This window comes from Oryctolagus cuniculus, chromosome 13 (assembly GCF_964237555.1).
Source record: "Oryctolagus cuniculus chromosome 13, mOryCun1.1, whole genome shotgun sequence".
NCBI lineage: Eukaryota > Metazoa > Chordata > Mammalia > Lagomorpha > Leporidae > Oryctolagus > Oryctolagus cuniculus.
Genome location: NC_091444.1, coordinates 2,162,518 through 2,175,068, shown reverse-complemented (window position 1 = coordinate 2,175,068; position 12,551 = coordinate 2,162,518). Strand labels below are relative to the sequence as shown.

Below are 12,551 nucleotides of genomic sequence, written 5' to 3'. Positions count from 1 at the left end.
AGTTCACCACTTAAGAAGCTTCACAAAAGGGCTTAGTAAAGTGCTGCTGTCTAGTCCATGTGCTACATTGGCTAATGTGACCTCACATCCAACTGAAATCTTCCACTGGCACATCCTGTTATTAATCTCTCTTCTCCAGTTACTTAATGGCCATGACGCTTCTGTCAACAGTAACCGCATATCCATTGCATTCAGAACCCCCCGTCCCCAGAGGAATGTGTGGTGGGATAAGGAGCTTCCTGTCCTGGGTATTTGATGGCTCTGCAGGGTGGGACACTCTTGACCACTCCGTCTTTGGCTTCTGTCACTCTTCTCCCTGGCTTGCTTCCAGACTTTCTGGCCTTCTTTATCACGCTTCGCCTTTCGGAGTCATGGATCCTGGGAAGTGTGAGACATCCGGGAACCTTTTGGGGGAGGGGTTGCATGTTGCATATAATTGTAGAATTACATAGACATCCTGAAGCAACTGGTAGAACCCCCCACACACACACCCCAAAGCAGTCTTACCCTTCAAGTAAAGAGCTACTTTTCCACTCTGAAATCTTTTGTGTTTAGCCTGGATCTCTGTCTTGACCCTCAGACCCATGCACCCTAGTGCTTGCTATATCCATCACTTGAATGTGACAGGCGCCTCCCCAAAGGTACGCTGTTTCCCTCTTTCCTGTGGTCCCTCAGCCTGCGGTTTCCATTTTGGGGACTGGCACCACCATCGCACATTGTAAAGTAATAAAGGCATCAACTCAGGCTTCCACTTGTGAACAAGTGTTCGTTGAGCAGCTAAGGATTGATCCAGTGTGGTGAAGACAGGACAGAGCAGGGACCGTGAACGCTGTCGGGCAGCTGATTTTCCAGTGCGCACCTTAGGTGTGTTTACCGGGCTGATCCGTGTGACTTACACTGGGCACGCAGGCCACCAAGGATTGGAGCTACACAATCGCTGCAGGAAGTTCAAAACCCAATAGTCCAGATATTTTACGTAGGATAAATATTATGTCCTTCAATTCACTCAATCCGACCTCATGACCAAGAGATGCTAAATTATTAGTAGCATCTCTGGGATCTGCGCCTCGTGATGAGACCGGGAAACATTTCATTGTCCTGCACACATATTAGCGATTACAAAGGATATTCTTGGAGCTTTGAGTCACCAGGGCTGGCGGCTCTGCCTGCCTGAGCTCCCGGAGCTCCGTCTGTGCCTTCCTCTGAGGGCACTTATTGTCCGCTAGACCTTCAGATACCGTGTGTGTACAGCTCTCTCCTGTCAGCCATGCGTCCCCGCCCCACGCGGACTCAGCCTTGTGACTTGTATCTGGGATGAGAACAGAGAATCATTCATCATTGAGCTGATGAGCTTTTTCGTATTACAAAACGCTGACTTGAAGGTAGTCGGCACGTGCTGTGCGTCCAGTCAACAGGCGGTGCGAGGTTTGTGTGTGAGAGAGCAGCACCAGGAGCGGGTGAATCCCAGGTGTTTGCTTTGGTCCGTGAGGCCGCGGTGAAGGCGCCAGACCCCTCAGGCTGGGCCCCACAGGTGCGATGCCAACTCGGGGCCTGACGCTGCCTGGCGCCGCCCTTCTTCCTGGTGGAAATGAGAACTGAGGCAGCCCTGGCCTTGTGGGGCTGCTGGAGGGTGAGAAGAGAATGCCCACTCAGCACCCGCAATGGCTCTGGACTTGTCCACGAGGCCGGCCATCACTGTCTTGCAGCCCAGACAGGAAGAAAGGGGATGGGTGAGTGGGGGTGCTTGAGGGTAAAGGCTCGTCCATTAGCTTAGGGACGAATGGAATTTTCTTCCTTGGGACATGTGATCAAAGCAGTTCTCTTGTCTCTCCAGTTCAAAACACTTCCACAGCCCTACAGGGGCCTGGTGGGTGTTTTTGGGACGTGGGGAGGAGTCTAACCCTTGTTACGAGACTTGGGCAAGGCTTCTGCGTGTGGCCGACCCTCGGACGACGGCACCACTAGGAGATTCTCATGACTCTGTCTTTCAGGAACACTAGTTCTCCATCCGGTAACCAGCAAGCGCTCGAGACGCACCGCGAACACTGGCATTCTCACAGCCGCTTAGTGGAAGAGGCTGCCTGAAGCGACCTCTTCAGATAGACTTCTGGGACCCTTGGAAAGGGAATTCATCCTCTGGGCTGCGCAGGAAGTCTGCGAGAAGCTCTTACACCTCTCAGTCCTCAGGGAGGCTGGCTGTCGCGGAGAGGTCCTGGGATTCAGAACCAGAAAGTGTGAATGCTTTGTCCCTCTTAGCACTCCCCACTCAAGACTTCCCTCCCCTCCACGGCCAGAGAACCCATTGTAATCTGTGGTTGTCTCCCTCACCAGTTCTCCCTTGCACCCTTGGCCCCGCCCCCCCAAATAAAACACTTCCTGGAATTTAAAGACAAAGATTAGATCTAACCAAAGCTCAGGCACAATGCAAACAATTAGTTTTAATCAGAGAGTTCCAGGTTGGCTGGCTGGCGCCTCTGGCCTCTCCTAACGTTCCCATGCTGCACTGCTGCCAGTCGCTGCCGAGAGCCCACTGGTGGAGCCTGGTGCAGAAGCTCCAAAAAGTAGCAAGCGTGAGAGGTGGCTGTGAGGCACAGCAGCCAACGGACGAAGGTGGAGTCTGCCAGTCACGGGATGGCGCGTGACTCGGGGCTGCCTTGCCTCGCACAATGGCGCCTCTCACTCCTGGGTCTGCCCTGGTGAACCCTCAAACCAGAAACGGCAAGGGTTGCTCAGTCCGTTCTCATCTGCAGACAGCCGTCTTATCACCCGGGGAAAGGTCACTGCGGTCATGAGGGATTTTGGGATTTGCCTAAGAGAAAAGCATGCTCTTTGAGTAAACTCTTAGCGCATCCAGGGGAAGTGCTTTTCAACTATTCCCACCATTGAATGGTAAATCCATTTCTATCACAAGGTGTAGGAGGGCTGGTGCTGTGGCATAGTGGGTTAAGCTTCCCACTGCAATGCCAGCATCCCATATGGGTGCCGGTTCAAGGTCTGGCTGCTCCACTTCTGATCCAGCTCCCTGCTAATGGCTTGGGAAAGCAGAAGGAGATGGCCCAAGGACCTGGGCCCCTGTCAGACCCGGATGAAGCCCCTGGCTCCTGGCCATTGTGGCCATTTGGGGAGAGAACCTGAAGATGGGCGATCTCTCTCTCTCTCTGCCTCTCCCTCTCTGCCTCTCCATCTCTGCCTATAACTCTTTCAAAATAAGTAAATAAATCTTTAAAAGAAAAAAGCAAAGATTTTATACCTAATATGGGAAAATTTGGGTGCAAAACTTTTCCCCCTTTAGTGTTCCAGGGAAACAGACACCAAATGTAGTCCACTAGAATGTTTTTGGGAAGCAGCTTAATTTCCATATCAATCTTGTTCTTATACTCCTCACAGTTTATAACAGATTTTAGCCTGCCAACGTCATGACGATTTGCTGTTTCATCTTTCCTGGTGACGGAAGAGACTTGAGTTTCCTGCTAACAGAAATTTCTTTCCCTCGATATAAGCCACCCGATATATTCTATTCAGAGTAGAGCGAGGGGCGGGAGAGGCCAGGCCAGGGACACTTTCTGTACTTGGACCAGTCATCTGAGAGTCTGATGGAGCCGGAAGGTGGAGGCCCTCTGGCTTGGGAGGCAGCATAGTCAAATGTGGGTGATGATATCTTGTGCTGGAGAATGAAAGGGGCGTTAATTGGACAGGACAGCTGGACAACAATGTAGAGTGAGACCCTCCCAGGAAAGCAGCCTCACGTCCCCGAGGGTGGTAGGAGCCGTCTGGACGCACAGCTCTGTCCCCGCTCTGACCTCTGGGAAGCGGCACACCCTCTCGGAACCTCATCTCCTGCTTCCGGGAAACAGGGCTGGTTCTCGCGTAGGGGAGGGAGAAATGCGGGGAGTGGAAATCTTCGTCTGCACACGCAGGGCATTTCAGAAAGTCCATGGAAAGGTGGAATTAAGATATAAGTTTATTTTGGTGCAAAATTTTAAAATCCAGGCAGTTTTTTTCCCATAAGACACATTTTCCCTGAACTTTTTGAAGATATTTTATACACCTTACAACTCAGCAGAGTTTGACGTTACGTAGGGATTAGCGTTGGTTATCACTCCAAGGCAGTCCGCTGCCCTGTCAGAAGCTCCCTTCCAGGTGTCAGCTGGTGTCTCAACAGATAGAGCCCTACAGAAGTGGGTCCCACATCTCTCAATCTTCCCTTGACTAACACCCCAAATCATTTCAATGTAGTATAGAAACAAATGTCAAAAATGGTTTTCACTGTAAAATTAGTGGCTTGGTAGTCGTCATAATGTGTGTTAGAAATGGGCTGGTGATAGTTAATGATTTCCAAGATATGTGGACTGGCTGAACTATTGGACACTCTCACCCTTTGAAGGATGAACTGGGCAAGGCTGGACGGTCGGGGATGGTATGAGGGTTGGAGGGGCCTGGGTCAGGAGGCCTGGGTCAGGGTGGCGGGGTCCTACCCCTGGACACTGTCATCTACTCCAGTGACTTTTTCATGCAAAGTTGTGACCACAGGTCCAGAAAGGACAGAGACCTGGCACCCCACCAGACTCACAGAACACACAGTGTGTATTCCCCCATCTGGGCTTGCTAGTGGATGTCCAATCAAAGTGTGTGTGTGTGTGTGAGAGAGAGAGAGAGAGAGAGAGAGACAGACAGACATCGGCCTGAGACTTGGTTTCTTAACTGGTTATGGGCTGTCAGGGAGTAATTAATTTTCATACCAAGTCCCACCATTTGGCTGCTCAGCAGTAGGCATAAGGCAAGTGTGTGTGTGCACAAGCGTGAGCGTGCAAGGATGGGAAGGAGAGGGGACCGATGTGAGGAGGTGTGGAGAAGAATCAGGAGCATCAGACATCAGAGTAGGGGCCCTGGGGACTGCGAGGGGTGCTAAAATTGGGAGCAAGCCCCAGGAGGTTGGGAGGTTCTGAAGACAATATTTGCTCAAGAGCCAGCTCTGCAAATAATAATAAAGTTTATTAATCTCTAGCAGTGGACAAGTCCATGCACGATGCAAATGGGCTGACCTCATTGCCCGGTGCAAGAAAAACACGGTGAGCTTAAGAGGGCAGAGGTCTCTGAAGCCACTTCTCTCCACATCTCAGGACAATCATGTGCTTGGAGGTTCCTACTGATTTAAAACATCACAGACCGACTGATCTGCAAAGAACTAAGAATTATTTATTCCATTTTTCATCCATGACAAATCTTCCCCACTCCCGGGTTATCAACTCAAATACCGAAAGGCTTGCTTGTAAAAAAACAAGCAAACAGAAACGTCAACAAAACCTCCCAAACATTCCAATACATTTGCAGGAGAAGCCGAAATAAAGCACTGTTTTAAAGCAAGCCAGGAAACATTTAATTTTAAAGCTGTAAGAACTATTCCTATTTATGTCAATAGAGACCACACTGTTTAAGAAGTAGTGGGATTTGACACATTTAGATTACTCTTAAGGGTGCCGGAATAGGAAGAAGAGAGTCTGAAAATGTAGCACCAGGTGTGTGTATATAACAGACACAGATGTGCACTGTGAAAGATACACTTACGTAGGTATGAAACACACATTACATGCAAAGGGGGTTTCTAGGGGACAAGAATGGTGGATGTAGATACCAAGAACTCTCAGAATCACTACCCAGATGGCTTCCTTTTCATTTAAAAATTACCTGAGTGACAGAGAAACAGAAAGAACTTGCTTCCACTGGTTCACTCCCCCAGTGCCCTAGAAAGCTGGACCTGGGCCAGCTGCAGCTGCAGAGGGCAGCGGGGAACTGTCGGACTTGCTCACGGGGGTGGCAGGACCCCCACAACTTGAGGCAACACTGCAGTCCCAGGCTCTTCATCAGCAGGACCCTGGAGTCAGAAGCTGGAGCCAGGACTTAACCGGGCGTCCCCACTGGAGTACCAGCTATCCTGCCAAAGGCTATCATGCCCAGTGCCCACCCTGACTTGCAATTCGTAAGCGTCCAATCGCTGGGCCTGCTCTACCTGCCTTTCGTCACGATCAGCTGAATGCCTTTTGCTCTGATCCTCAATTTCATGCATAATTAGGTAACTTGTGAAGCTACCTGAAGTCCCGTGGAGGCTGGAGGTGCTTTGGTAAAAGCAGAATAAAAGCGGGGAGAAGCCATGCTAACAAAACACGGCAAAGATTTTCCGACTTCGTTCCCAGCCTCTGTAGCTTCAAGTGCCTTACAGAGGAGGCCATTGTAACTTTAAGAAACGGGAAGGACCTTGTGTCCTGTGTTTACTGCAGGAAAGAGGCTCTGCAGCTCCCCCACGGCCTCCAGGGCAGAAATCAGGCAGGGTGTAGCCAGCAGGAGTGCAGGGCCAGGACGGGAGCCTGGGCTGCAGGAAGCCCCACGCCAAGGGGCTGAGCACAGAGCCAGGGCCCGGGTGCTGTCATGTGACTGTGCCCACCCTCAAACCCCGGTCTCAACAATGGCCACCTCTCCTTTCTGTCCCATATAATGACATCATCGTAGCCAGTCCACACACACTGAATGTTTCCTGTGTGTCGTCTCTTGTCTTCACAGCACCCTGGAGCTTGGAAGGTTAACACAGTTCAACCGTCTAGCTCTCCAAGTGCCGTGAGGTAGGAACAACACAGGGCGCTCCCTTTACAAAGGAGGAAGCGAAGGCACCGAGAAACCCGGCCATTTGCCTAAGGTAACGTGGCTGTTGGGAGGCAGTGCCGCTCGGACCCCGCTCTGTCCTCTGGTCATCTGTAAGGGATGTTGGCGAGTGGTTCCAAGTCAGCCTGTGGCCACTCCGGCCTTGCGTGTGGGAAGTGTGTGGGTACAGATGGGCAATCGTGAGAGGGACCACAGGCCCCAGGTCCCTCTCAGTGAAGGGCATGTGACGTGGCTGTGCTTCTGGAACGTGAATTAAAGGGAACAGGCTTCTAAATGAGATCCAGCCCCGCAGTGCCCTCGGCATCATGATGTCAGAGCGAGATCTCTCGCTGGGGCCTGGCTGGGGTCAGGGAGAGACAAGAGAACGACAAGTCTGAAGCCCGAGGGGTTCAGAGGCAGAAGAGGCCCTGGGGACGTCCTTGGGGGACAGCGGGCCATCTGCGCTCTGCCTTTGCTTTCTTGGAAACAGGGGAGTCCCTGGGTCACACAGGGACCTGGTCCACAGTGCTCGCTGGGAACCTCTGACGTGACCTCCTGCTGGGCCTTCGAGTTCCCAGCTGTCCATGCAGGGCAAGTGCTGGCTTTACGTCTCCAAGACAGAAGTGTTCTGTAAACCCCTCACACGTCAAATCCCAGGCAGAGCGGTGTGAGGACTGACAAGCTCGCCACTCCCCAGAGCCACGCTGGACTTCCTGGAACAACTCCGGCGGAGGTGCCGGACGGGTCACCAGGCGGCAGCTGCCCTTCCTGACCAGGCTCGCTCGGCTGGGCCCGGAGCTCCTGCGCCACTGGCACAGCGGAGCCTCTCGCGCGTGTGTGTGTGTGTGTGTGTGCGCGCGTGAACTCCTACTGTTCTCTGACACAGCCAGGCAGGGAAGCAAGCACACCTACTGACAGAAGTGACGGGGGCTGTGCAAACTCTGACCCGGCCAAAGGGCTCCTACTTCTCAGCCCCAGGTGGGCTTTCCCCTCCTCAAGTCTGCGCCCATTCTTTTAAAGTCCAGACCCTTACTCCTCAGAGGCTTCCCCCAGGCTCTCTCCCCGCCACCGGTGCAGCATCAAGCTCTCTCAATGTGTCCCCACGTCCTTTTATTTTATCAGTACGAGTATGGGTTTTAAAATAACGAATCCTTTTCCTCATGTCCATAAATTGACCATTATTTCCACTAAGGAGTTAAAACTGGGTGTTTTGGGTCCAGCGCTGTGGCACAGTGGGTTAAAGCCCTGGGCTGAAGCGCCTGCATCCCATATGGGCACCAGCTCCAGTTCCACTGATCCTCTTCTGATCCAGCTCTCTGCTGTGGCCTGGGAAAGCAGTAGAAGATGGCCCTGCACCCATGTGGGAGACCTGGAAGAAGCTCCTGGCTCCGGCTTCGGACCAGCACAGTTCCGGCTGTTGTGGCTAACTGGGGAGTAAACCAGCAGATGGAAGACCTCTCTCTCTCTGTAACTCTTTCAAATAAATAAAATAAATCTTAAAAAAAAAAAACTGGGTGTACTTCTGTGTGGGGAGCAATCCGGACTAGACTGAGTTACTGGAATTAAGACTTATTCTATGCATCTGCTCTCCCACAATATGGCGCTGGGAGAGAAGTAAACAGCTTCTGCACAGCTGCCTCCAGTTCAACCAATAAACTGTAGGACTTGCTCCTGATTGGAGGAGAGCAGCGTACTCGGCGTGTGGGCAGCCGAGTTGGGATTGGCGGAGGAGGACTATAAAGGAGGAGAGAGACGGCATGCACCAGGAACATCTAAGGGGAACATCTAGCTGAGGGAACACCTGTGCAGCCCCCGAGAAAGCCGGCCGGCGGTGTGCCACTCCCCTGCGGAAGTGGGGAATGTGGCCAGGGGGAACTGCCCTTCCACGGAGGTGGAAGGGACAGTAGCCAACCCGGGAAGAACCAGCAGCAAACCCGGGGAGGGCCGAGCAGACGAAAGAACAGCGCAGGGTCCTGTGTCGTTCCTCCACGAAGAGGGGGAGCGACACTTCTGCAACTCACTTTCTGAACACCTCCTTCTCTCACCTCCCTGCCTTCTGCCTTCAGTGTAAAGTCTCCCTACTTTTTGAATCACACTGCTTAATCTACTACGGTTTTGCAGAAGCCAGTGCAAATGGACTCAGCCACCGGGTAGAAAATGAATTTTAGTAAGGGAGAAAAAGGTGCTTTTTACCTAGCAAGTCAGCAAAAAAAAAAAAAAAAAATGTATCTGCCTTCTCATTAAACCCTTTAAAAGTGTGGTGCTAGTTTGAAATCAAACAAGTATGCCAGAAAATGCTAAACATTAAAAGCCAGTACTTCTTTAGGTTGGTGTTTCTTAATGATAGTTAATCGTCAACTTTGCCTTCTTACAAAGACTTGGGCCATCAAGGAGGTACAGAACCCTGATGGCCAATAACTCCCGCAAATAATTGACTTGACTGCCTTCCAGCGTCACTGAAGGTCACTGGCTGTTCTGCTACTTGTTCTTAGCTTCAAACACTGGATGATCGCTGTCGACCTTTAGCTCGTGGAGTCCTCCGGGCCACAGCCAAGCCAACGCTCAAGTATTTGTTTGTTTTGCTGGCCTCATCATCTAGGCTGCCGAGGAGGATCTAGGGAGGAAGTAGTGGAGGACTGCAGGTCTGTAAAAAGCGCAAAATTAAACACTGAACAGAAATGACTTCACACTGTCCACAGAGGTAGATAAAACAACCATATTATTTCCACTTTACAGACGCAGGAACTGGAAGGGGAAAACCCACGTTTGCTGAGTATCCATAGCAGGACAGGCCCAGTGCCCGGAGCGTTGGCCCCCACCCGTCGATAAGCCAGTCAGGACCCTGCAGGTGGGCAGTCTAGTGGGCACGGCAGGAGGAGGAAGGCACAGGAGACGACGGAGGGAGGGGACGGGCTGACTTCCTCCGACCGGAAGGCTTCGTGGGGAAGGAATCCGAGCTGAGCCTTGCTGCGTGGTGGGCATTCTACAAAGACGGTGGGCAGCAGAGGGGCTGAGTGGAGCCAAGGCACAGAAGGTTAGGACGGGAACTCAGCTGCTGCACAGGACCTGAGGGTGGGGCAGCGGTAAGGCAGAGTGCAGAGGACTTGGGTGCCGGCTCCGTCGTCACGAGCAGGACAGCAGGGAATCACGTAGGCGGCCATTGCCGCAGCCAGGGCGGCAGCATCTGTGTACGAGTTGGCACCCAGAGGGACATGGCCCATGAAGGAGGCTGGGCAGGAGGCACTCATGTGAATCGGAGACACATTCTGTTCGGGCTGTCCTTGGACCAGAGGCGAGGAAGCTCCCGTCAGGGTGGTGGAACCGTGGGTCTGAGGACCAGGACAGCTTTCCTGACATCCGATGCTTGGCTGCACGTAGCAGGAAAACTCAGCACGGGGCACAGCGCAGAGAGATAAAGGACAACACAGAGACGCTGGGGGACAACTGCACAGAGGGGCCGGCGCTCTGGTACAGCGGGTAAAGCCGCCGCCTGCAGTGCTGGCATCCCGTGCCCGGCGCCTGCTCCACTTCCCACCCAGCTCCCCGCTGGTGTTTCTGGGAAGGCAGCAGATGGCCCAGGTGTCTGGGCTCCTGCACCCACATGGGAGGTCAGGAGGGAGCTGCAGGCTCTCGGCTTTGGCCTGGCCCGGCTCTGGCCATTGCGGCCATCTGGGGAGTGCACCCGTGGCTGGAAGACCTCTCTCTGTAACTCTGCTTTGAAATAAATAAATGCATCTTTAAATAAGTGTAGTCTGAACAGTCAGTCAGCGGGGAGAGGGAAGGAAGTGAATTTCCAGGGACACAGCGCAAGGCTGCAGGGCGCACACGGAGGCCGCGGCCCAGCTCAGCCCCCACCCTTGTGCTGTGGGGTCACGGGAGAGGCAGAGTGCTTTTCCGGGGCGGGGCGGGGGGACCTGTCATTTCAGCGCATCAACCCACCGCGAGTTCCCATCGCCCGCCCCCAGGTTCCCTGGAGCGGCCCAGGCGACAGCTGTCAGTCTGTGCAGGCCGCAGGCTGGTGGGATTCCCGCAACAGGGGTACAGAGAGCACGGGGCAAGGCCCCAGGAGTGCCCATCCACGTCCCCTCACTGTCCGGGGGCTTCCCCTCTGCTCACTACACCCCCACCCCCACCCCCAACCCCGGGGTGCCCGGGGCCTCGCCCTCCCCAGCTCTACCCAGGTGTGCGGGGCTGGGTCTCTCCTCGCTCGTGCCCCAGGTGTTCGGGGCCTCGTTCTCCTCAGCCCTGCCCGCGGTGTGCGGGGCTGGGTCTCTCCTCACCCCTGCCCAGGGTGCCCGGGGCCTCGCCCTCCCCAGCCCTGCCCAGGTGTGCGGGGCTGGGTCTCTCCTCACCCCTGCCCAGGGTGCCCGGGGCCTCGCCCTCCCCAGCTCTACCCAGGTGTGTGCAGCGGGGTCTCTCCTCTCTCGTGCCCGCGGTGTGCGGGGTCTCGCTCTCCTCAGCCCTGCCCGCGGTGTGCGGGGCTGGGTCTCTCCTCTCTCGTGCCCGCGGTGTGCGTGGCTGGGTCTCTCCTCAGCCCTGCCCGCGGTGCCCGGGGCCCTCTCTCCCTCCTCAGCCCTGCCCGCGGTGCCCGGGGCCCTCTCGCTCTCCTCGCCTCCGCCCCAGCCGTGCGGCACCGGCGCGGGGACAGCCGCCGCAGCCTGCCCACCCCGGGGAGACGTCCTCCTCAGGGGCGCGAGCCCAGACGGCTCCCAGGGCTGGCCAAGGGCAGGGGCAGGGGGAGGAGCCCGCTCGGCTCGCCCAGGCCCGGCGGCCGCAGCGGCCGGCGACCAGCGAGCAGTGCACGCCGGGACGGGTTGTCAGCCGCCCGCCAGTCCGCCGCGCCGGAGCGGCCGCCCCGCCCCGGCCCGCCCCGCCTCGGTCCACGTCGCCCTTTCCCCGACCAATCCCCGCTCCGGCCGCCCGGCCCGGCCCTCTCCGCGGCGGCCCGCATTGGCCGCCTGGCCCCGAGGGGCGGGCGCCGGAAGTGACGCAAAGGTGGTTTCCTTGACTACGACACCGGAAGCGGGGGGCGGTGCCGGCAGCGGAGGGCGGTGGCGGCGGCGGTCCTGGGCGGCTCGGTGGCCTCGGGAGCGCTCGGGCGCCGGCGGCCCCCGCCTCAGTCCTCAGCCGGCCTCGGCGCGGCTCGCAGCCCCTCAGCCCGCGCCCGACGATGTGTCCCGCCGGCCGGGCGTAGCGCGGCGCGAGCTCGCACCCGCGGGATGAGCGCGGCCGGCGGCCGGGGCGGCGGGTGTCCGCGCCTGCGGCCGGCGCCCGGCAGCCTGGCGGCGGCCGCGGCGGCGCTCTGCCTGGTGGCGGCCGCGTCGGTGTGCACGGCGGGCGCCGCGCCCATGAGCCGGGAGGAGAAGCAGAGGCTCGGGTAAGGGTGTGCGGGAGGCCGGGGCGCGCGGGGTTGCGGGGCACCGGTGCGGGGGCGCGGCCGCGGGAGCGTGGGCTGCTGGAGCGCGGCGTGGCCGGGTGCCCTGGCCTGCTGGCGTCCCGCGCCGCGTGGCCGGAGTAGCGCGGGGCACTGGGCGGCGGAGTGGAGAAGCCCGCGTGGGGCGTGCGGGCTGCGTGCCCAGAGCGGCGTCCGCCTCGGGGAAAGTGCGGTGCGAGTGTCGGCGAGGCGCAGCCACGGTGACACGCGCGCCCGCCGCCCGCGGGAAGCGGCACGGCCCCCGACCCCGGCCTGCCGGGCTGAGCTGCGGGCTGCAGTCCGTGCGGCTGGTGCCTCCTGGTGCCGCCTGTCAAGTCCGCACACCCGCAGCCCTGGCCAGGTCCGGGCCGTCTCTCCGAGGCCGGAGCCAGGGGGACCGCGATGTGCGCTTTGCGCCGTCTGCGGTGCCCGCACCCTGAGGCCGGCCTGCACCTGCTCCGAGGGTTCCTGGAGGGAGCGGCCCGCGGCTGCAGACCTGGAGGGT

At 56.8% G+C, this 12,551-nt stretch overlaps 1 protein-coding gene and 1 long non-coding RNA gene across 4 annotated transcripts in view; one reads left to right on the top strand and one right to left on the bottom strand.

Moving 5' to 3' along the window:
• Nucleotides 1–9,335: 9,335 nt before the first annotated feature.
• On the bottom strand, nt 9,336–11,422 carry LOC138845096 (uncharacterized). Its single transcript, XR_011381811.1, has 2 exons — nt 11,028–11,422; nt 9,336–10,001 (listed from the first exon to the last, which is right to left on the bottom strand). It is a non-coding gene; the product is annotated as an uncharacterized lncRNA (long non-coding RNA).
• Nucleotides 11,423–11,671: 249 nt separating this feature from the next.
• EDEM3 (ER degradation enhancing alpha-mannosidase like protein 3) overlaps nt 11,672–12,551 on the top strand; it is a 70,195-nt gene continuing 69,315 nt past the window's right edge. For 2 of the 3 annotated variants that reach the window (XM_051821021.2, XM_070055039.1), the window contains exon 1: nt 11,690–12,010. In XM_051821021.2, the coding sequence (XP_051676981.1) occupies nt 11,853–12,010 (158 nt within the window). In that variant the 5' untranslated portion in view covers nt 11,690–11,852. Of the gene's footprint in view, nt 12,011–12,551 lie in introns of all 3 variants that reach the window. The other variant, XM_051821019.2, reaches the window with a different exon arrangement.